Source organism: Lonchura striata, chromosome 17 (genome assembly GCF_050655825.1).
Source record: "Lonchura striata isolate lonStrDom1 chromosome 17, ASM5065582v1, whole genome shotgun sequence".
Taxonomy (NCBI): domain Eukaryota; kingdom Metazoa; phylum Chordata; class Aves; order Passeriformes; family Estrildidae; genus Lonchura; species Lonchura striata.
The window spans coordinates 1,121,131-1,145,802 of NC_140719.1; the positions used below are offsets into that span (position 1 = coordinate 1,121,131).

At 52.0% G+C, this 24,672-nt stretch overlaps 1 protein-coding gene across 9 annotated transcripts; it reads right to left on the reverse strand.

Moving 5' to 3' along the window:
- Positions 1 to 564: 564 nt before the first annotated feature.
- On the reverse strand, positions 565 to 24,012 carry TRAF2 (TNF receptor associated factor 2). 9 transcript variants are annotated; one of them, XM_021533659.4, is made up of 10 exons: positions 23,710 to 24,012; positions 21,094 to 21,314; positions 20,440 to 20,518; positions 19,991 to 20,089; positions 10,099 to 10,170; positions 8,511 to 8,585; positions 7,239 to 7,598; positions 6,093 to 6,270; positions 4,427 to 4,575; positions 565 to 3,736 (listed from the first exon to the last, which is right to left on the reverse strand). In XM_021533659.4, the coding sequence occupies exons 1-10, from the start codon at positions 23,725 to 23,727 to the stop codon at positions 3,518 to 3,520; spliced, it is 1,470 nt and encodes a 489-aa protein (XP_021389334.2). In that variant the 5' UTR covers positions 23,728 to 24,012; the 3' UTR covers positions 565 to 3,517. The 9 variants fall into 9 exon arrangements, with proteins under 9 accessions (XP_021389334.2, XP_021389336.1, XP_021389335.1 ...); XM_021533661.4 differs by lacking the exon at positions 23,710 to 24,012 and adding an exon at positions 23,408 to 23,703; XM_021533660.4 differs by lacking the exon at positions 23,710 to 24,012 and adding an exon at positions 22,548 to 22,659.
- Between the last annotated feature and the right edge of the window lie 660 nt (positions 24,013 to 24,672).

Here is a 24,672-nt window from a genome sequence, read left to right on the forward strand (position 1 = left end):
CAATGCCACTGGCCCCCTCATTGCCCTTTGCATCTCCCTGGTGCAGCAGCTGTTGTGGTATGAAGGGGGTCTGGGGGCTTCCCAGAGGGGACAGGTACCTGTGGTCATCCCTTCGTTTTGTCTCTTCCATACACAGTGGGTAGAGGCCACCAGGCTGCTGCCCCCACATGGGTTTAGTCCCTGGGCTGGTGCTGCAGCTTGAGAGGGGCAGGAACAGGCATCCTGCAGGCACTGGGCTCCCAACAGCAGCGAGGGAAAAGCAGGCTGTTCTGGAGGAGCTCAGAGCTGTTACAACCCAGGAACAGGAGTGTTGGATTTGCCTTAGCAGCAGCAGAACCACTGGAACCACTGCTGCACTGGCTCCTACTGGCATTTGGACCAGTGGAGCTCCAGCAGCTAGACTCCAGCTACTTCCCTCTTCGTTTGGGAATCCTGCAGGGACCCAGGAGCTGGGGAAAAGTTCCCAGCACAGAAATAATCCCCCAGCACAGAAACGCCCCTACCCTGATGCAATCCTTCCCCCCCCCATGCTGTGCCCAGGAACCCCAGGCTCATACACAACGATGCTGTTCAAATAGCTTTTATTAGTGGTTCTGACCATACTACACCCTCAAGGAAAACAAAACCTAGTTCACAGTGCCAGGCTGAGATGGTGTAGTCAAAAGGAAAAAAAAAAAACCACAAAAATCCAGTGGTGGCTTTTGTCCAGGGTTTGTCCATGTGGCCACCAGGCCGGCAGAGCTGTGCCCAGGAAGGGGCTGGGCCCCTGCCTGCAGCACGTAAGAACAATTCCCGCTGCCAGCTCCAGAGCTGCTAAGAGCCAAAAAAGGCCCGGACAGCATCAGCATCACCAGAAGGGTGGGGAGGAAAAAGCTCCCCGGCAGGAGGGGCTGACAGCCCATCTTTGCCCTCCAGCAGTAAGCCCATGGCCTGAAGAGCTCGGCCTGAGCTTTGCTGCAGCACTGACCCCCACAGACCTTCCTAACATATGCTGGGGCAGGAGGACCAGTTCCCACCCCAAAAGCAGCCCAGATCCCTCCATCTCAGCCAGTGTGTCCACAGTCCCTCCTGGCACTACCTGGCTAGAGCCCCCAGCCCCGCTGCAGGCAGCATCCCACTAGCAGACATTCTAATCAACACAGAACAAGCTCCCCCCCCATATAACACTCAATTCCCAGCAATTCTATGAGCAGAGCTGACCTTCCTCTCCCTTCCCAGGCTTTTCCAAGCATCCCTGGGGAGCTGCTGTAGATGGGGACAGGGCTCTGCCAGCCTGAATTTTCCTTGTAAGGCACAGAGTGAGGGCAGCAACACAGGGCTTGATCTGTCCCTTGGGACAGGCTGGAGGTGACTTGCACAAAGGGAAGGGTCCTGTGACTCCTCTCCCACCTCAGGCTGTGCTGTCACCAGCTTCTATCCCCCTTTTCCAACAGCAAGGGTTGGGTCTGCCCTCAGACCCTGCACACACACGTGTGAGAAGTTCCATGCAGCAATTCCAAAGGGTGCTCACACGTCACCCCAGCACCTGTCTGGAGAGCCCCTGGCCAGCACAGCAGATGAGGGTGCAAGAGGTTCAGCTTGAGCCAGGGTTCAGCTCAGCCTGCAGAGCACTGGGCACCCCTGAGTTCCTGGGCATGCTCCAAGTTCCTGGTTCCTGCTCACTGCTCCAAGGGCAGGAGGGTTAGAGGCCCCTGAGTTCCTGGGCAGCAGCAGGGACATTCCAAACAGCTCCAGGGGCAGGTAAGAGCAGTGCCAGCACATGGTGGGGACAGCCAGACAGAGCCTGACGGTGTTCTGTATCCCTCAGGGTGGCTGTGCCAGAGGCAAGGTGTGAGCACCACAAGCCTGGCAGGCTCTGCAGCCATCAGACCTGGGCTGGGCACCTGGCAGGAGATGCTGAAGGGCCAATCCCTGGCAGCCATCAAGGAAGTTGACCATGCTCCAGCCCCACTGCCCAAGGAGCAGCACAAGAGACAGCCAGGGCCCCTGATCATTGCAGGGTGTTCACAGCTGGTTCCTGTCACCAACAAAACATCTCCTGTGGCACGTTCAGCCACTGACAGGATGTGGGAAGCCCAGGCAAAGGAGGCAACAAAGCTTTGAGTCCACCCTGGATCAAGGCCCATCCAGAGCTACCCATGGCCACAACAAAGCTGCAGAGGGAATGATGCAGGGATGTGGCAGCCAGTTCTTCCCCACTAACACCAAGAGAGACCTTCTCATGGTTGCTGAACATGTGCTGCCCAGAGGGAAGGAGCCCAGGGACAGAAAGGGGACAGCACACTTCACTTCTCCAGCCCCAAGATCCTACTCAGGTGGCTGCAGGTTCAATGTGGGGCCAAGTGAAGGAAGAGCTCCAGGGTGCTGACACCTGGAACCAGGCGACTCATCCTGAGCTCAGGGATGGGGAGGAACAGTGGGGGAGACCTGCTGCTGATGACTGCAGGCACTGTGAGAGTGCAGGGGCTGGCCAGCAGTGCCCCACTGCATGGGCAGACAGTACACAGCCCACAGCCCAAGGTTGCTTCCCAGACAGACACAGGAGTGCGGCCACAGATGGACATGGAGCTCAGCAGCAGCAGGAGCCCTGGGAAGAATGGTAGAGCTGTTCCACCGTGGGAGCGGAGCAAGTTCAGAGCCTGTGTCTTTGCCTATGAGCAAAGACAGCTCCCAGCACAGCACCACTCCCACCCAGTGTTGCTTGGCACACATGGCAAAGAGGGGGAGGGCTTGGAGCTCTCAGGGTGCACACTGAGCTCTGTGTCACTTCCTCTCCTGGCACAGGAGGGACAATCTCCACTGCAGATTCACTTTTTCCCCACAGGCAACCCTGGTGCTGCCCCATGGTCCCTCCTTGGTAGCAGCACCTCCTGCCCCATTCCACACTCCAGCATGCACCACCCATCACACACCCAGCAAGGGCTGGACTCAGGGCTCCCCTGCCCTGCAGCTGGTCTCAGCACTCTCCTAACACACTAACAGCATCAAACCAGTCTGTGTCTCTCTTGCCCAGCTGGCATTACACCCTCCTTGTCTCCCAGGCTGTGGAGCAACCAGCAGTGCAGAGCCATGGCACCCCACAGTGCACAACTTCCAGGAACATAGAGATCTCAGAAGGAAATTCTAGACAGCTGAGCCAAAATCCACAGGAGGTGGAGCTCAGGCAGGGAAAACTGCTTCTTTACTACAGAGAGCTGTGGATGTCAGCTAAACTGGTAGAGCAAGAGCTGCACTGGTTTCCACTGGAGTCCAGACAGCAGCAGTTCAGACATCCAAGTCCCTGCAGGGAATCTTCCATATTCCACAGCCTGCCAGTGTCCACCCAGCCCTCTCCTCAGGAAAGAGGGCTCCCATCAGACACCTCATTTCCACTCAGAGCAAAGGTCTCTTTTCAGGAAGGGCTTTTCCCCTCTCTGTGCCCGCTCCTCTTGCTCTGAGACCCGCCTGAAGTGCAGCACAAGCGGGAGATGCCCTGGGCAGTGCTGGCTCCATGCTCACTGCTCCAAGGTCAGGAGGGTTAGAGGCCTGTGAGATCAACGATGGCTTTAATAAAGATGGCATCATCACGCACGTAGGAGTTCTTGGCTTCCATGACAGACACAGGGCAGAAGAGGGGGCAGCCACTGGCGATGTTCATCTCTGTGACAGGGCGCTGGAAGGATGAGGACGTCACATCAGGGCGGAAGGCATCGATGATGTGCTCCCGGTTATTCTGGTCCAAAAGCATCAGGGTGACCTGTGGGGAAAGGTGAAAGCATAGGGAGTGGCTGAATAAAAGACACATGGAAGCCCTGCCCAGTGACCTGCTGTGACGCATACAAGTACCAGCACCCACAGCCACCCTGTGCACCTGCAAATCAGAGAAATGCCTCTGAGTGGGACCAGCAGAGAACATCACCTCAGTAATGTCCTGTAGAAATCTTGCCCATTCCCACATCTGCCTGTCACTGGAAACTTCCCTGTGGCAGCACAAGTCTGTTCGATTGACTGAAAACCTACACTCTGCTCTCAGAACTGACACTGCACTCAGGTATTTCCCTGAGCCAGGGCTCTTGTCCTCTCTGCATCTGCTTCTGCCCGCTCACTCAGCCTCCATGTGTTCCACAAACCTGCAGTGCCCAGGAACTGGGTCTGAGCTCCGGACAGGGAGTGAGCACCCACTGTCCCTGAGCTCTGAGGCCACCACAACCTTCCCTTGCCCTCAACCCCTGCAGAGGCTCTGTGCAGCTCCAAACAGCCCATGTCAACCCCTTGCCCCACAGCACAGCCAGTGCTCTCAGCACACCCGGGAAACCCCCAGGGCAGCCAATACAGAGCCCTTCCTCTGCCTTGCCAAGCGGGTCAGAGTGACAGTACTAAGAAGCTTGAGCGGATGCCAAACCAGAGAGGCCACAGACGGACACAGTGTGCTCTGATCCAGACCCACCTTCTGGTTAAAGGGCCACCGCAGCAGTGCGTCGTTAGGTCCCTTCATCACCACAAAAAACAAGGACAGGTGGGTCCCGCGGCCGGTGCCGTCCCCGTTCAGGTACACGCGCAGACACATCTTGTAGCCGTACTTGCTGGTGTAGAAAGCTGTTAAAGTGTGCAATAGGCACAGTGAGGGTCCAATGCAACACAGCCTGGCACCAGCAGATCTCTCTGAATTCTGAGGGCTCTGAAGTTTGGAATCTGGGAGAAGCCAGGTCTGGGCTGCACCAGAGGTGGTCTGGAAAGCCCAGGGCCAGGCACTGCAGCCCCTGGCTTGAGCAGATGCTGTGCACAGAGCAATTGCTGGTCCCCTGGCTGTTCCTCACTGCCAGGGGAGATCTGCCCCAGAGCTGGGCCAATCCTCCTGCACCCCAGTGCTGAAGGAGCTGTGGTTCATGGCAGTAACACTGGTGAGCAGGAACAAACCCCTCCATAACGCACCTGGCTGGTGGCAGAGCACCCTCAGCACCCCCACTGTGAGCTGGTGCCTCTGATCCGGGAAGGGGCTCAAGCAAGTGAACTTTAGTTCTCATTTGGATCCCCATGGCATGGCTTGGGCATGTCTGGGATGGGATGTCAGGCACTTTCCTTCCTCAGCAGTCCTGGGAATGCCTGTGGTGTGACACTAGACCTGTGTGGGGTCACAGCTTGGAAGGAGACCTGCCACAAGTCACCCTCCCACAGCAGCCCGGAGCAGTACATCTGGGACTGGTGAGGCTCAGCAGGCACAGGAAGAGATCAGGGTTCACAGCCAATATTTTACTGCAGGATTTGGTGCTTTTCCCAACAGGCAGACCACGAATAGCAGAGACACTGTACTCTTCCACAGGATGAGGAACAATAGATCAGGTCTTCGTCACTGTGTTCCTCCTGGAAATCCCCAGCTCATTTCCTCTGCTCCTTTCTCCCCACCTGCTTCACCCAAAGGCTCTCAGGAAAGATGATCCCTTTGCTAGTCCAAGGAGAATATCCCCCACTGGCCCCTCTGGGCCTTCTCAGCACTCCCATCACCTTTTGAATGTAAAACCCATCGAGGAACAGAAGGAAAGATGGCTCCAGAATGGTGGGAATAGCCAGGGAGAGGGAAAATGCAGCTGGGCATCCTGCTCTCCCTGGCTCAGGCAAGGAGCAGAGCAAGAACCCAGTAAGGCCCTCCCCCTTCCCCCCGAGAGACTGATGGGCTTCACCCTGGCTTGTCCCGGATCAGGCCCTGAATGAACCTTCCTTGTACAACTTGCTGTTTTGAACTCAAGATTTTGCCCTTTGCCAAACCCTGTGGCAATCACTCTGTTCTCACAACACTGCAAGCAGTATCTCCACTTCCTTTTCTTTAACACAGATATCAGCTGGTATTTCCTTGCCTTTACTTCTAATGCAAATCAAACAATTACAGCCAATTCCCTTTCTCATCTCATCCACAGGCTGCACCTCTCTCCTCTCAGCCCTCTCTTCCCTCTTGGAACAGCACTGCTCTGCATGCTTCACTCTCCAAGACAAAACACCCCCTTCCACATAGAATATTTTTTTTCTCAGTCTGGCCTTGGTAGCATTTCCCAAGCAAAGGATCTGCCATGAAACTCACACGCAGCTGAGATGCAAAAGATTTTGGGGATTTTGCACACCTGGAGAGAAGATGGCAGGAGAGCGGCCTGTTATCGCCTCCTGACGCTTCCGGGCAAACTCTGTTATCTTCCAGATGAAAACCCCATCGTAGGTGGAAGCCTCCATGTTGCGGATCTTCTCCTCCATCTCAGCCATGGCCAGGTCTTTAAGCCCAATGCTCCTCTCCAGCTGCCGGACCTGCTCCGGGACACATGTGCAGGTTAGGAACACACAGGCTCTGGGGCCTGGGAGAGATGGCAAACCCTGACAGAGCCCGGCATCCCCTCGGGGCTGCTTCTTACTGACAGACTTTCTCCAGAATGGACAGGAAGTACGGGAAGGAGAAACCCAGCAACATAAACCAATTCACTGAAGCTTTCTTCTGCACACTGTCACTCTGGAGAAGGTCCATCAATACTGCTTAGTGCCTGAGCTGGGAAATTTCCTGTAGCCAATGTAAAAATCCTTCCAAGGAGCTGCTCCATTGGCTGAGTGGCACAAAAGAGAGGATGGAGAAAAAAATCCCCGATAAGTCAGCATTCTGACAAAACTAAATTGAGAAAGAAAAGAACCTACACCCTCTGGAGGGTTCGTCCCTGCCAGCTCACACAGGGTCACACTAGATCAGCTGCCCAGAGGGTACAGGTACGCTGCAAACTGCACAGCTCCAGGTGCCAGGAACACTAGGAGCCCTCCACAGGGACTGTGCAGGAGCAGACTGGTGAAGGCAGCTCCTTCACACCTCCAGTGTGTTGCTGCAGGCAGCACCACTGACGGCACTCCTTTGGCAAAGGCAGCACTCCTTTGGAAAGGTCTGGAAGGTGAGCAGCTCCACAGATTCATGAGATGCAGCACAAGGAGATGCAGTGAAATTCCGGGTGCTCTGGCTCTTGTCAGAAATCTTTGCTGAGGAAGAACCCCTTGGTATCTTGCCCAGTTTGATAATTAACAGAGATCGGATGCTTCACACAGGTCAGTTAAATTCCCGGCTTTTCCAGGGAGATGATGAGCTTTGGGCACAGGCACGAAGGGTATTTTAGTTCTGCCTTCAGATTTGTGGAATTTCAGGGCTGAGTGGTGAGGCTCTGTTAGCTCATGAGACAGAAAGGAAACAGGAAACAGCGTCTGCTGGGAGTTCTGGGAAGCTGAGGCAAGCAGTTACATACCTTGTTGCTGAGAGTTTCGATTTTCTCCTGGTCCAGCCGGTGCTGGCGACTGTAAGCTTCAGCTGTCAGGGACACTCTCTCCACCTCCCGGTTAAGCACACAGACAATGTTCTCAAAGGTAACTGTTTTCCTCTCAAGGGCCTCACACCTTCCCAAGAGCTCCAGGGACCGGGAGAGCTCCGACTCCGAGCACAGTGAGTTTGCTGCCAGAAGTGGGGAGCTGTTTTGTGATGAGGAAGGGACAGGAAGGGGTTTCAGGTCCCCAGCACCAGTCCTGAGGCTGAGCACAGAGCTCAGAAGCATGTAGAGATGCTCTGCCAAACACTTCCTTTCATGTTCGGGGAGCTTTTCATTTTCCACCTACATGAAGAGAAATACATCTCTCATTCAGCATGTGCAATCTACACTGCCACCATCCACAGGACAAATTTCTCCTATCCAGGTAACAACATCAGCTTTAAATTTATAATTTACAGGGGGGAAAAAACAAATAAAGAATTTAAAAATGTCTTTCGGTGGAGGTGATTTGGGTTTTTGTTTAGTTTTAGAAATGCTTCAAATCACATATAATGATGGATGTTACACGCTTCCCCCAGCTGTACTAGTCTGCTCTGCCTTCCTCCAACCCCTCCCAGAAAAGCTCTGTCAGATGTACCTAGCAGCAACAAAGGACAAAGCCTCACATAACCTCCTGGAGAAGGCATTTATTTGAACCAGTGGGACCTGCAAAAACAAAGTGACGTAGAGAAATGGCCTGGCCCCATTTCTTCACTTACAGAATCACTGTAATCACAAGTCATTACACACATGCTTGGATTTGAAGAGACCTTAAAGCTCATCCTGTCCCACTCCCTGCCTTGGGCAGGAACAAGCCCCATCCAGCCTGGCCTTGGGCACTTCCAGGGATCCAGGGGCAGCCACAGCTCCTCTGGGCACCCTGTGCCAGGGCCTGCCCGCCCTCACAAGGAACAGTTTCTTTGTAAAAATCTCATCTGAACCTGACCTCCGGCAGTGTGAAGCCACTCGCCCTGAAAGAAGCATAACCACCAGAGTTCCAAAGCACTTAAAGTAGGAGGAGATTTCCTTCCACAGGAATTTAATTCCTGGGATACCCAGACTGCACAGCAGATGATGTGAAGCTCCATGTGCAATGGGTTTAATCAAATACCTGAAGGAAAACAGCTGTGACAGCTTGGGCAATGGCAGTTTGCAGGTGAACTCTAATGCTGGGACTGAGAAACCCCAGGGTAACCCAAGAGAGGAGGCCCTTACCACCTCAGCACAGCCCACAGCCTCAAACCGGCAAGGTACTTTGGATCTGCCGCACGTCTTCACATGGTCCCGAAACTAGAAAGGCAGGAAGCAAGGCAGTGTTAGATCTTATGCATCCCTAGTGCTCCCTTTCCATCCCACTGACATTTGGGAAACTACACCCAAGCTGAAGAATGCCCAAGCTATGGCTAATCACCAGCTGTCACAAGGCCCACTAAACCTGTGCTCTGCCCGCCATCAGGTGTGACTTTCATGGGAATACAAATACAGCCCTGACAACTGAAGAAAGCCTAACTTCTCCTTCTCTTGATAGCTGGGAGATCCCACTGCTCACCTGCACATGCAAGAGTGAAAAAGCTTGTACAGGTACAAGCTGTGGATGCAGAATAATGAGCTTCCCTAAGGGCTGAGGAATGGGAGGCACAGGCAACAACCCCATGAAACAAGGGCACATTATTTTTGGGCACTTCACACAACTCTGGTAAGGACGTGCTACAGTTTGGTATTTTTACCTCCATCCCAGCATTACATTTCTGCAGAGAGGTGCCACTAACCCCTCAGCACTGAGATGACTCGTTCAGGTTCCCACACAGAACATGATTAATCCAACAAGCACTGTCACAGCTTCAGCTGGGGTTTAGTACACCCCTCACCATCAGATACCAGAGCTCTGTTCTGAATAACCACCATATTCCCTCCCCACTTAACTCCTACATCTACTACAACAAATGTCAATTAAAAATGATTTTAAACCACTTTTTTAAAGCCTTGTTGACCCATCTGGCTTCTCAATGAGTCAGGTTATTTGGAGTTAACATGGCAGCAAATTATAAACAAGATTTTGGAGAAATAAACATGGGAGTTAATATTTAAACACAGAGTAGATCACCCATGGGGACCCTGTGAGCTAGCTTCCTGCAGGGCTTCAGCTCCCACCTGCAGATAAGCCAGACCCCAGCCTGCAGAAAAGGTGGGCTGCACCCCCACCCCTAGCCCCTCCTTATGCTGCCCATTTGGAAGAACACTATTGCTCCTCTTTTTGCTGCCTCTGTTCCCCTGCCCTGCTGAAGGGCTTTTTCCAACACTGCTACTAAAAATATTCACCTGTAGAAGGCAAGATGGTTTCAGATGAATGTGATTTTTGAAAATGTCTCCCAAAACTTGAATTTTTCAGGCTTTTGAGCCCCAGGAGCCAGCAGCCTGGAAATGCTACAGGCGTGGATTCTATTAGATTATTACTTAGATAACAATTAATGTAGCTGGAAATGGGCTCTCTTTCAAAAATTGCAGCAGTAGTTGATGCAGTTGCTCTACACAGAACATAAACTCGTGAGTGTGCTCTACCCCCATGCACAGTTCCATGGGAGGCAGCAGCAGCAGCACCACCAACACTGACCTGCGAGTGCCCCTGAGCCATAATTAAGTCACATCCATCCTTATGGAAAACTCACATTCACATTAACAGCTGCCACTCAGTTGTTTTCCCCATTTCATTTCCTAATGAACTCTGCTCCTCCCTGCTGCCAGGATGCCAAGCTGAGCCCATCAGGACACCAAATACCCCCATGGCACAGGGTTGCATGGATACCTTCTCCCTGGGAATCTTCTTCCCACAGCCTTCACAAGTCAGCGGGAATTCAGGGCAGACTTCATTATGAGCCTGTGAAGGAACATACAGGAGATATTTGTCCCCAGATGAAAGGCCCATGGAGATTCTGTGATGGGCACAATCCCACAAGGGTGGGTTTATACCTTATTACAGCTGAACACTGGATTTACCAACCTACACTCAGACCTTAGTCACGCTGATCCCTCTGAGCTGCTGACTCATTGTGTCACCTCCAGGCTACCTCAATTTTCAGTGCCTACGTAGCCTCAACCTCTATTTAAAATATGCTACAATGATTTTTAAAAAAATCAAATTATCGCTTTGATGGCCAAGATAATAAATGGGAAACTCCATTTATGGCTCTGCCAGGGGAAGACACTTTGATACAGGTTGAGTGGAGTCAGCCACTACCTCAGCAGGATAATTTGGGTAGTTTTTCCACTGTAATGTTTATCAGTCAGCTGAGGCATAGGCTCTGTGACAGCTCATCACATGCTGGGCTGAGCTGTCTGATTGTATCTTCACATTTGAATTAGAATACCATTTTTCAACCAGAAAGAAAAATATTTTTAAACTGTTACATTTACCAGTCCCTGCATACAAGCAATTGCCTCTGCAGCCAGACTCAGAGTTGGATGATAGCCAGAGGGGTTGAACAAATGACCAGGGAAACGTGATCTTCTGTCCTCAGTAGACTCTTTGGCAACAGTTCTGGCTAAATGGATTGCTGGAACACGCCACTGCTTCTGTGCCATTTCCACACTCCTTAAACCTTCTTGTTATACACCCACCAGTTGAAACAAGGCATTGGAAACACCATGAATATGCAGATCAAAACTAAAATTAAAATATAAGAGCACTGAAGTCTCCTGCCATGGTAGGGACAGAAAAAAAATCCAACCAGGAGCATTTCTAATGCAGCCATCTGAACCCATATGTTTGAAAACCTGGTCACAATGAATCTCTGTTGCCTTCTAGAGGAACACGCACAAAGCCCACCATGTCACACACCAGGAAGTGGAAAGTGAAACCAGCAGTAATTCCACCCCGGCTTCTTGGTCACTCTCTCCTTTTTATGCTTTCAGTGAGTAACTTAAGCTCAGAGCTTCACTGGGTGTCCTTGGAGAGATGACTGGCCAGCCAGCAGGGTTTTGGAGGGCACTGCTGCCTTCATGGGCACTGCTCCCGCATAAATGCTGCTGCCCACAGGGATGTTGCTGCCTGCAGAGGAGGAGAAGGAGGCCAAATGTCTGCCTTTATCCCACTCACTCAGAGGGACTGAGCCCTGTTTTCTACCCACCTACTGCTCTCATGTTCTAGAAACACCTAACAATATCTACCCCATGACCCACAAAGCACTGGCAGAATAGACAGTCCATCTGAAAAAAGGAAACTTTGCTGCAGAGGCAACTATTTTAAAAGGGAGTATTTTAAACTTGTGGTCTCCCATGCCAACATGTAGATGTGAAACTACCACCTCCTCCACACTCCCCACCTCCCAGCATTCATCCTCCATCCTGATTCCCCTCGGCACCATGATGTAATGCACAAGAGTGGGCAGCCCCGCCTGTAGCACAGGAAGGAAACCAGCCCAGCTGAGCTCAAAGATCAACTGTTCTGTATGTAAATAGTTAAAGACACCCAGAAGCTTCAGCCAATGCAGATCCAAACATTTCTGTATAAACAGTTTCAGGCTCTTCTGGAAACCCCTGCTCCTCCTGCCCCACGTGGGTGTCAGAACAGAGATGGATGATATCACTCCTGGAAGAAATTCAACCCACTCTGGAGCCAAAAGCAGGGGTTGGCACTCAAGCCTGACCTGCCACACTCCACTCCCCCAGCAATGGGGCAATACTCCTGCTTACATCTTTCCCATACCCACAGCTGTAGCTTCTGCTACAGGGATAAGCACCACTCACACCCAGGCACTTGCTTGGGAAGTTTTTGGGAGCTCTAGAAAGCCATCCATGGCTGTGAGTGGAACTAAGCAAGAGACTCTCCCAGAGGGAACCAGAGTGGAAATCAAGCTGGACAGACATAGGAGAGAGGGGACAGCCATGGAAGAATTTAAATGGAGCTGGAAGACAAAGGCTCACCCAACAAGGCACACGCCAGCCTGCAGCATCCAACAGTAGGAGCAGGAAAATCAAATGGGGCAGAGTTAACAGCCTTCAGCAATACCTGGTTCTTCCCACTGAATTACAACCAAAGCTGCTGATTGAGACACACATCAATTTCCTTCCCTAATAATAAACAGTGACACAAGCCCACGGCAGCCTGCTCATCACCTGCCACCATCAGACAGGTCATTCTCTGAGAGCTCACCAGAAAGGTTAGAAAATTGGACACCACTGCCCACGGAAGGACCAGGGCAACCAAGAGGATCAGTCAGGGACTGTGTGTGAGGGAAATCAGAATCACAGAATAATGGAATGGTTTGGGTTGGAAGGGACCTTAAAGCCCATTTCATTCCACCCTGTTACTGTGGGCAGGGACACCTTTCACCATCCCAGGTCATTCCAAGCCCCATCCAACCTGGCCTTAGACACTTCCAGGGATGGGGCAGCCACAGCTCCTCTGGGCAACCTGTGCCAGGGCCTCACCACCCTCACAGGGAAGAATTTCCTTTTAACATCTAATCTATATCTCCCCTCTTTTAGTTTAAAATAGCTGCCTTTTTTCCTGTCACTCTCTGTCCTCGTTAAAAGTCTCAATATCTTTTTACAAGCCCCCTTTAAGCACTTACAGGCTGAGGTATCCTCAGAGCCTTCTCTTCCCCAGGCTGCTCAAAGGTGCTGAGCTCTCCTCCCTGCAGGCTCACTAGCAAATGGAGCTGCCCATGTGTACTGAGAATCTCCCACCTCAGTATCAGGAAAGCAGAAAAGCTGTATATTATTTAAATTTGCAGATGAATTTTCTCTCTGATACTCCAGCAGCAGGATGAGGCCGTTTCAACCCGGACAGCAAGGGCAGCACTTTGTGCAGCAGCTGTACAGGGGAGTGCAGGCATATAGAGGGAAAAGTGGGTTTTAGTAAGGGCAGCTGATTCCTGGAGCACACTGTGATCATTCTTAAGGAGGATGAGGGCACATCTCACTGTGCTCTGAAGCTTCCTGATGAGGGGCAGCTCTGATCTCTGCTCTGTGTGCCAGTGACAAGACTCAAGAGAATGGCTGGAGTTGTGTCAGGATGGGGTTAGAATGGATATTACAAAAAGATTCTTCCCCCAGTGCTCAGGCACTGAACAGGCTCCCCAGGGAATGGGCACAGCCCAAGGCTGCTAGAGCTCCAAGAGGGCCCAGGGTGGGACTGTTGGGGTGTCTGTGTTGGTGTCCTGTGCAGGGCCAAGAATTGGACCGCATGATCCTTGTCAATCACTTCCACTTCTCTGGTTCTATGCAATGCCAGGATGAGCTGCTTCCCTACTTCTCCTTCAGCCAATATGAAAACCTGCAGTTTAATCTGATCACCATCACCTCAGGGCATCACCAAATTAAATTTCAACTCTGAAAGAAGCTTCTGCTGGAAATCATTATCTCCATACTCTGGTGGCAGAGCAGGACATGCCCCTGCTGCCTGGCTGCTCTGCTCATAACCTGCCACATCCACACAGGTTCAGTTTTTTTTTGGAGTTCTTGTAACCATGCTAGGAATCCATCAGCATGACACTGGGCTCCCCCTCCAGCGAAAGGACAAGGCAATCAGCTGGGAAATACCACTGTTGAAGCAGCTGCTATGAGATGCCTCTGCCAGAGTCTGTGGGAAAGTCACAGCAAAGGGCAGGGCTGGCAGAGGGACAAGGACAAAGGACAGGCTCAGAGTGAGCTGAACACTGCAGCTCTCCTGCAAAATGCCCTGGTCTTGGAATGTCACTCAATTAATCTCCTCTGATCATAGCAACATTAACCATAAGCAGACAGCTCAGGGGCTTGACAGCTGGAAAGGAGCAACAACAAGGAAGCAAAACTGCCAGAATGGCAAAGGAAAGCCAGCTGCCATGACACAGGGCACAGAGGTTGCTATGAGGGATTGGGTGGTCTCCAGCCCCAGCACTGCCATGTGCAGCACTTGGCTTCTTGAATACAGTAGCCTGGGTACAAGGGTGGGCCCATGGAATTGTCAAGAAAACACTGAAAATGGGTCTCCAGTATAAAAGAGAGAGTTTTGAGGGAACCTGAATCCTTTGTGCTAAGGAGCACTGGTTGCTTTATGCACCTCTGTCAGTTTCCTAGGGGCTCCAGAGCCTGCAAAGATGGGAATGTGCCACACAAGGCAGATGCTTTGGGATGCCCTGCTCCTCTGAAGTCCCCATGCCCTTCTGTGCTACAGCTCCTCCTGCCAGGGAAGTCCTAAGTTGGTTCTGTGCCAAGCTTGCTCGAACCTTTCCCCATACAGGTGAGTCAGGCTACAGAGTGACCACACACCCAGTCCTTTTGCTTCTGCATGGAGCCCAGCAACACCAGGCTGGAAAGCAGGAACCCAGTCTAATTCCCAGTGCCAAACGGGAACGGGAGCTTTCTGAGACCATCACACAGGCTTGTGTCAGACACAAACCTCTCCCTTGCTGGAACATGCTGTTGACAGATCCAAGCAAGTTCATTTGGCATCACTTTGAAGAAACTGTCAAAACCAAAGATGAAGTTTGCATCACTAGGTACTGTTGGCTCCAGCTGGGCAGGCAGTGAGGGCATGGGAACCCCAACACACCCTCACTGCCCTGGTGCCCACTGAGTGACAACAAAAGGCAGCAGAAGCCCTGTGGGGGCTCCTGTAGGCCTGGCTCCTGCCTCTATTCAGATCCAGGGCAGGAACTCGTTTGCCGTGCTGAAGTTTTGTTCATCAGCTGTTGTAAGATTTTTGAGAGAGACAGGACATTATTTATATTTAGAGTAAAGGATTGACCTACCCTCCTACTAGGCCTCAAATAAGCGGCCTTGCTGGGGCCTGGAAGCCTTTTGCGTAGTAAGAAACTAGTTGTGGCTCAGTTATAAATTATGTTAAGGTAACCACTAAGTAATGAGCTTTCTGAGTGTGAATTAGCTGCAGTGTGAAAAGCCTGACCACCTTAAGGCAAAGGTAAACAATGTTTACTGACCAATGATAGCATGTTCACAACTTGTAAACTATACTAAAGTGTATATAAACTACTATCTTTTAAACAATAAACAGAGAATGTAGCTTTAACCATATTGGCTTGATCTGCGCTTTGTCCAGTCCAGCTCCCCTCATATTATAAGAAGTCCTTAGCTTCAATCAGCTATTAGGGCTGATCAGACAGAGGTTTGATTTGGGGATTGCTGGCAGAGGGACACCAAGGCAGTGTTTCAGGTATTGAAGACAACTGTGAAGGAAAGAGTGATTTCTTAGGGCAGAGGAAAGTTCAAAATGCATTTGAAGCAGCAGCAGGTTTTCTGCCATTTTTTAAAACAGGTTCTGCCACTCCTGGTTGCTTTCAATTATGAACAAGCTTGAAGTGGTGGTATGCTCCAGGATGCTTTTTCCAAATCCCTCCACAATTCCCCCAGCTGCATTCATATTGAGGGGTTTCCTCACAGTGTAGAACTATATGAACCACACTTAAGCACTCACCGCCACTTCAGACATTTCATTCCCCAAGGAGAAGATGTCACAACTATTAATTTTTGGGCCACCACAAGAAGGTTGAGCTGGTTTCAGAAGTGAAGAGCAGACCCACTGCAGCCGGGGCTTTCCAATCCACTCCCACGCATGCTCTCTGGCACTCCCCGTGGCTTTACCTCCCACCACAGGTTTGTACGGGAAATCGCCTCATGTCTGGGCAGCCAATTACACCAGCTACTGCGGCTGGGATGTGTTTTTGGATCTCAGCTCCGGCTCTGGAAAGTACAGGTGTGTCTGATCCCTTTTCCAAAAGCAGAAGGTCCTTTTGGTCACCTCCATGTGAAAGTCAGGGATTCTCTCACCAGCAAGTAGTCTGGTCCTGCTGGAGCTGGCTGCAAACTGTACTTCATCACCAGCCTAGAATTCCAAGCCAAAACCTTCAGAAGAAGCTAATAAATGCTGTACTGGGTTTTAAAGAGAAGGCTAGTCACCCTACTACAGCAGCACCAAATGTTCCTGCCACAGCACCTCAAGCGTTGTACCCCACACAGACAACAATGATACAACACTCAGAGGAACAACTTTGTGGAGCAGGAGACAGGTGAATGAACTTCAAAGACCAACAGCTCTTCTCTAAGCAACGTGCAAAATCCTGAAGATGAAGTTTCAGCCTCAGCTGAAAATTACTGCCAAAACCTGTTGGGGCACTCGCAGGTTGCAGCTGGGAAGGAGAGGCATGACATGGTGCACACCCCTGGCTCAGGGCCCCCAGCAGCACTTTTGAACAGGGAGTTCTCCCTAGATAAGGTGCGATAGGGGCTCTACAGCATCTCCTAAGTATGAACAGTGGGCAGAAAGGAATGCCTGCTAATCCTGCTCTTCTGGTGCCAGGAAGCCACATAGCCCAGAAGGGGCTGCAGACAGCCTGTCTGTCACCACAGGCTTTTGAGCAACATCACTTGGGTTCGGCGTTTTGCGCTTTCTGCAGCTTTCCAGGTTTCACTTACAAAGAACTCTCTAAAACCAAAGTGACAACAAACTCAAGGAAAGCACATTACCTCCAGCATGGATTAAACCAGCTTGTTCCCACACCTAACTGTTGCTCAGCCTCAGGAACTGAGCTGATCTGAGCCCCACAAAACTTAGTTTAAACACTGATGTCATGTTTAAGCTTAAAACTTAGTTCTCCTTCCTAAAATTGGACAATTTTATGTCTTTATGTCTCAGTTAACTCTGATTCCGGCTGAAGAGGGCTGAGTTAAATCCCCTGTCTGGGGGAACCAAGGGGCATGCCAAAGCTGACCCCGAGTGTACCCCTCTTCAGCCCCCTCCTCCCACCCCAGTCCTGGGGGGAGGACACAGGAAGGGAACTGGTGGGATGAAAAGCATAAATAAAAGATGTATGAAAACTGACAACATGTTAATAAACAGGAGAGGGACGTGGGCAGCTAGAGGTACTGTAAGGTGGGAGAAAAAACACACCAGAACTGAGGAACCACAAACTCCCTCTCCTGGATATCACTGGGACCGTTTTTGAGGTTTTTCCTTTTGCTTTAACGGGCTTGGTTTAGTTTCTGCAGCCCTTCTCAGACTTTGCTCTGAAATCTAAAGGCTCATGCCCACAGCCTGATTTTCAAAATGTACATGCAAACAGACTCATCAGGAAACAAGATCACTAATAAAAGGAAAAATCCTTCAGCCCCTCCACAAACTACTTTATCCAAATGCCACAAAATATTTACAGACTCTAAAAAATTCAGCCATAAATCCAGACTTAAATATTTCCTATGGTCCACACAGCTTGAAGCAGAGTGCAAGTCATGTCCAAGCAGACTGCACTCATTCAGTTTTGTGTTTCCCTTTGAGAGGCAAACCTTAGTTCACCTGAACAGAAAGCAAAACTAAAATGTATTTTACTCCTTTTCCTGAGGCTTAAACTTTTCAGCTGCAGAACATTTTTCCCCGGTGCGTAGCTTGATAAGATTAACAAACCAGAAGTGACACTATCTCTTCATTTGCAAGGGGAGAGCAGCCTCTCTCAGCACAACACACAATTTTAAAATTAGCAAACAGTGAATTCACTCTGAGGGACTTTCCATGTCCTGTCAGAAATAGCTCTGAGGTACTTTCCAAAGTGGGAGTTCTGAGCTGCTGCAGGACGTTACCCACAGTGCAGCTACGGATGCAGCTCTTCTGCACCAGGCAGCTCTGCACTGTGGCCCTGAAGGCTGGGTTTAACCTTAGCCCAAGGTACCATGAGGCTCTGGGCTAACACAGCCATCCAACACCTCCTTTCCCCGCCCTCTTCAGCAACACACATGGCTCTGGCAGCATGGGGACAGCCAGTCCTGATTAAATGCCACAGCTGTTTGGCAGGTATATGGGAGGAGATAACACAAGCCAGACCTTGCCTCCTCCCACCAGTTCCTAGGAAAGAGCCAGCTTTTTCTGAGAGGGTACAAAATAACCTACTTCCTTAGGCTGAATGCCACCACAGCAGGCAGGAGAGTTGACTCAACCCCTGAGAGGAAACAGCCAGCACTGCTTCAAACCCCCACACCCCCTGTACCACGCAGGACTCCCCAAGACTCATAAAAACCCCTGGCAGGGAAGATGTCACAGATACAACAGACTCACAGCCCATGCACTCCAGGGCCACACCTCTATCAATCATCCTTTGTCCCAGCAAATGCTGGTTGGGAAGCACAGCGGAGAGTGAAAACAAGGCACAGCCTCATCCATATAGGAGCTCTTCATCAGCTGTGTGCAAGGTTCTGGGGCATCAGATGCTCCTGCAGCCCTGATCCCAGGACAGCTCGCTGCACTTCTCAACTCCCAGTGGGAGCTCTGGCCAGACTCAAACACTCTACCATTTGTCACAATACATAGGAAGAACCATTGGCAGTGGAAGATTTTTGCTGAGCTCTGCAAGAACACATTAAGACTTTTTTTAAAACCAGAAGAAAAAGTTCAGCATGGCTTGTCAGCCACAGCACAATCAGCACTGAAGATGCTGACAGATAATTTGGTTTAATCTAATGAAGATGAGCTCACTATAATCATTGCAGAAGGCACTGGACTTCTGGGCACCAATAGAAATTAAAGGATGAAGCAAACAATCTGCAGACACCACCAGCACAGCCTGAACCTGAAACCCCAGTACCAGGGTACCCTGTTCCTTGAAATGCAATCCCCAAACTCTGTTGCGGCAGTGTTAAGCTTTTCACCTGACACTTCTTCAGTCCCACATCCACACCACGAGCCTCTCACAGATGTACAAATGGGGGTTCACAGCTGCAGAACCATTTAGCACCAACATCCTCATCTCTTGGACTGAACTTTGAGCGCATAGCAGAAGGCTCAGACAGCAGCACAAGGAAGCAGAAGCATCTCTCTGCTAACAGCCAGAGGCACAGTCTGGGCAAAACACTCAGGCCTGATGCACAGCTGCTGCTTCTTCCTTCCACTTTGCAATGGCATCATCAAGAGAATCCCAATGTCAGCCTGGACAGACCAAGGTTAAACCTGCTCCTGAAACACATCTCAGTTACTGCCAAAGCTCTGCGAACCACCAGGCTCACAGATCTTAGTCTGGAGTGAGTGTTAGAGGGAAATAAAATGTATTCCTCTTATCTCATACCTCCCATGTCGTGGTTCTGCCATTACAAGAGGGATGACAAAATTGTTTTTCAGAAGCCAAAAGCTTCACATACAGTCACATGCTACAGACCAAGCACCCCCAGCCACAACTAAAAAGTTAAGATTAAAAAGCTAGTGGGCTCCTCGAGGAGAAATGAGGTGAAAAAACCATCCTGTCCAGCAGCCTTGTGTCCCAGAACAGCTTGGGGTGATGGGTGACCAGACAGTACCCACTATCCAGTCCCACTGCCCTGGTAACTCTGGAGACAGCTGAAAATGGAATCAGGTCACTTTCTGTGAGCTGATGGAGTCTGAAGAGTTTTAGGTTCACATAATGCAGAGAAATTCACAACCATTTAATGGCACAGTAATTTCTTGACAGTCTTGTATAGCAGAGAAGAGCTGCAAAGAGAGCAGGTGTTCCCATCATGGAAGGAACGTGCTCACAAGCAAATCTGAACTGATTCAGTCCAGCCTGTGCCCTCAGCAGGGCACACAAGCCCTCCCTCAGGAAACCTCTCCAGCTGACAGTAAAGTTCAGGGATTTGACAACTTTCCCCCACTGTCAGTGAGCACAGACAACACGCTGAGCCTTCCTCAAACACAGAGGGAAGAAGGATGCAGATGTGCCAAGCCTTGCTTTGGCCTGTACCTCGTACTCTTTGATGGTTCCCTTCCAGGTGCAGCCACTGTTGATGCAGACAGCAGGCAGACTCTCCACTTCCCGCCGCGCCGCGTTGTCTGGGAAAGCCTGAAATGGACAAAACAAGCAAGCCACAAATATTACTGAGGGGTTGCAGTTTTCATCAGGACTTTGAATTCTTCCTGAAAACTCCTCCCAGACCAGTTGCCCCATCAACCCCCAGAGGTGTGTTAACAGCAACCAAATGGCTGTGACAGCTTTAAGTAGGGCACCACTACACAAGCGTGACCTGGATTTCAGCACCGAGGAGTCCAACACAGTAATCACCCTTCTCACTGCTGAAGAAAAGGGTTCCTAGGAATAAGAAGTTCTCAAAGCTTGTGTTTTAAGCAAAAACTGTAACTGGTATTACTGACACCACTGATCTGTTAGGTTTCTTTCAATGCATTTTTCCTTACCGAGCTTGTTTCCAAAATAGAAATTCCTTCTTCATATATTCCTTCCTGGATACAGCTGGCACACTTTTGAGGTCCCGCACTATCAGATAGAAAAATAATAATCAAACACAATAACAACAAAAAAATTATGATTTAACAATAAATTGATTTCTGGTAACTTTATGAAATGACAGTGTTTTCTTATTTTAAAAGCAACACATTGAGCCTTTGCTTGTGTGTATTGTTGATGCTTATTTCTAATTTTTTTCTTCTGCCAATTAAACATTCTATTAGGCTTTCCTCACACAAAGGTAGGAGGAAGATAGAACACAAGAAGACTTCTCTGGAAGCCAGCTCATGCTTAAATCTCTCCCATTTTGACACAACAATGAAATGATGACTTTATGATTGTGATGAAGGAAATGGGTGATAGACCTGGACTGCCTCCTCAATGGCAAAAACAGTGCAGGGGATTCTGGAAAAAAAAACTTTGAAGCATCAACAAAGGCAAGTCAGAGATTTCACATTCCCTTAGAGAAGAGATGATACTGAACCTCAATGATTGGACACAGCTCCCTTACTGAGAAGGTCCTGAAAACGACACTTCTCTCTGCTTTTGTTCTTGAAAATGCTTTTTCAAGTATTTTGCCTTCCCACTCGAGGCACAGCAGTTACCTGATGATTTTCTTCAGGCAGTAGGAGCAGTAGCGATGGCCACACTGTGCCTGGAACGGCCGCCTGAGGATGTTCTTGCAATCAGAGCACAAGTATTTGACCTCCAGTTTAGTTCCCAAGATCTCCTTTGCAAACCCAGGCTGGTTTAGATCCAGAGAACCAGGTGGAGAAGAGTTTGCTGCTGCCATGTGAATGAAAACTTCTGGCTGTGTCTCCAGAGACTGAAAATAAAAGTATTTTCTCCTTCTGATTATAATTGCATGGGAGTGATTTGTCATATAAACAGTGTTACTCACAGATTATTAGACTGTCCCCCAACACAAGTAAACATACTCATGTAAACCACATCATAAGCCTGCCTTCACCTCCCAAATATGGGAGGAAACTTGAATTTTAGAACTAAATCCAGAACACAGAGACAGGAAGGACAGACCTATTAAACCCCCTGTCTGAGTTGACTGAAATGCAGCCTGTTTAGAGATATCAAGTCTTCTTGATCTAAATAAGGTAAAAAACTGTCTTAAAGGTGATAAGAAATAAATATAATAAATTCAATTCACCAAAAACCTGTTGGCCACCACAGCCTACCAATACCTGCTTTCACACTTGTCAGCTATCAGGAGGGACCAAAATTCTGCCCAGAGGCAGCTGGTCCCAGATGTTCCTGGGGGAAAGCTGGCCACACAGGGGAGCCGAGATTTCGTGGTGGTGCCCAATCAGGCACAAAGGGTCCTCCAGAGGGATGGAAAATGAGGACACAAGAGGCACAAACAAATTGGAAAGAAGGCAAAGAATGAAATGCTTTAGTTTTAGCTGCTTATGCATCTCATACCTTCATTCCCTGTGACTACATGCTACAGCCACCTAAAGAACCTAAGCAGCACATCCGTGGAGTCCCGTGGTTTGGGCTGGAAGGGACTTAAAGCCAATCTCGTTCCACCCCCTGCCCTGAGCAGGGACACCTTCCACTATCCCAGGCTGCTCCCAGCCCCATCCAACCTGGCCCTGAACAGTGCCAAGGATCCAGGGGCAGCCACAGCTCCTCTGGGCACCCTGTGCCAGGGTCTGCCCACCCTCACAGGGAACAATTCCCAACTCCCAATATCACATCCAGCCCTGCTCTATGGCACCGGGAAGCTGCTCCCCCTCGTCCTGTCATTCCATGTCTTTGTCCCCCGTCCCTCTCCAGCTCTCCTGGAGCCCCTTTAGGCCCTGGAAAGGGCTCTGACTTCGCCTCAGAGCTTTCTCTTCTCCACGCTGAACGCCTCGAGCCTGTACCCGGGAGGAGCCCCTACAAGCAGAGACACCGCGAACCAGAGAAGAGCCAGAGCTGCCCCCGTGCGGCCCGGGCTCCTGGCTGGCAAGAGGGCTCCCTGCCGGGCCGGGCCGGGCCGGGCCGGGCTCGCAGCGGAGCGAGGCCCGACCCTGCCGCTCCCTGAGGGCCCCGCACTCACCGGCCCTCGCTGCGCCCGCACCGGAAGCCCCGCCAGGCCCCGCCCCCGGACACGTGTGGCGAGCCCGGGCGCGGCCCCGCCCACGGGCACGGCCCGCCCACGGGCACGGCCCCGCCCACGGGTGCGGCCCCGCCCACGGGCGCGGCCCCGCCCACGGGTGCGGCCCCGCCCACGGCTGCGGCCCCGCCCACGGGTGCGGCCCCGCCCACGGGTGCGGCCCCGCCCACGGGTGCGGCCCCGCCCACGGGTGCGGCCCCGCCCACGGGTGCGGCCCCGCCCACGGGTGCGGCCCCGCCCACGGGTGCGGCCCCGCCCACGGCCCCGCCCACGGGCGCGGCCCCGCCCACGGGTGCGGCCCCGCTCACGGGCGCGGCCCCGCCCACGGGCGCGGCCGGCCCCCGACACTCCCCACACCATCACTCACCCTTGTACTCCCAATAGCCCCACACCGACACCCTCGACCACCCAACAACACCTACCCCTGCATCCCCAACACCCTGACTCCGACAGCCACCCCACTGTCACTTACATCTGCACCCCCAACACTCCCACATCAATCCCATCACCACCCCCATCACCCCTCCGTCACACCCAGTTATGCTCCCTGCCACCCCACTGTCACCCCCTCCGTCCTCTCCCCTCAGCTCCTCAGTCACTCCCTTACCCCGTCCTCTGTCACTTCTTCCCCAGCACCACTCCTCGCTGACCTCCCCCTCACTGCCCCCTGCCATAACCCTGCCTCAGGCGACCCTGCTAGGAATGAACCCAGATTTCCGGGACGTCCCTCACACTCCCTCAGCACCACTCATCCACCCCTGGCATCTACCCCCTGGGTTCCCTCATCCCTCCTCTGAGCCCACCTCATCCACGTCCTAGGACTTCCTGGGTGCCCTCGTCCGTCCCAGGGGCTTCTCATCCATCCCCTGGGCCCCCCCCTCACGCATCCCCTGCATTTGCTGGAGGGCAAAAAAGACGGACTGTGGTGCTCAAGCTGGGGCCACCTGACCCATCCGGGGTCGCATCGAGGACAGCCATCTCCCGCTGCACTCCCAGGTCAGCAGCTGCTGGTCCCTTGGAAATGGCCCGGAGCCAGCCCTGGCACCCTGAGGAATTGTTTTAAAGTCCCTTTTGGCCATTTGAGTACCAGTGGGCCCTCGCCTACCTGCGCACAGAGTGTCATGGCCACCTCGCGTCCCGTGGCGCCGGCTCGGGGGCAGGGGGAGGCCAGCGGCCGGGCAGGATGGGCGGCGGCAGGACGGAGACGGCGGGACGGCGACGGCAGGAAAATGCAGTGTGGGGAAACGCGCGGCGCAGCCCGCACTGAGGTCACGGCGAGGTGCTTTTCGCAGAGGAACTTGTTCGGCAAAAGGTCACAGCAGCAGGATTTGTCACCCGGGGTCCCCAGCCTGCCTGCCCCCCTGGCCGGGCTCCGGCGCGGGGGCTCCGGGGTTTTACCGCCTGCTGCGCCGGCGGGGCGGGGATGGGCGGGTTCTCACTGCGGGGAATTCACCCTGGGCCGGGGAAATCCTCGCCGTCAGAGCCCGGCGCAGTGACCGAGCGGCCAAAGTGACTCTCCCGGGAGCCTGGCTGCGAAGACGGGGCCGGAGAGGAGAGGGTCGAAGTGAAGGGCGCGGGGGGCTCAGGGACAGCGAGCCCTTGGCGAGGGGCCAGGTGCTGCTCAGGCACCGTCAGGGCGGGATGCTCCCTGTCAGGGAGCCGGGGACAGCGCATCCCTGCGTGTGTCGGCACCGGGAATGGCACGTGCACAGCTTCCGAGGATGGGCACCGCTTCACCAACGGCACTGCATCAGCCCTTTTCCCGGCACAGCCACACTGCTCTGGAACACTGGCATGGAAAACTTGGTGATGTCATCCATCGAAGAAAAATCCTGTCTGCATTTCCTGAAGTGACCGTGACCTGGCAGCAGGACATGCTGTTCCCAAAGAGACAGGAAACCTGCACCAAAGGCTTGCTTGGAATGCCCGCCATAGGACGGGACTCCCAGTCCTGCTGTTGCGGCACGCCGGCTCGACCGCACCGGTCCAAGGAGAAGGTCTTGCACCCTGCTAATGTCCTACCTCAGGAGCTGCTTTCTCCTGTTCTCTGGAGTGGGGGCCAGGCATG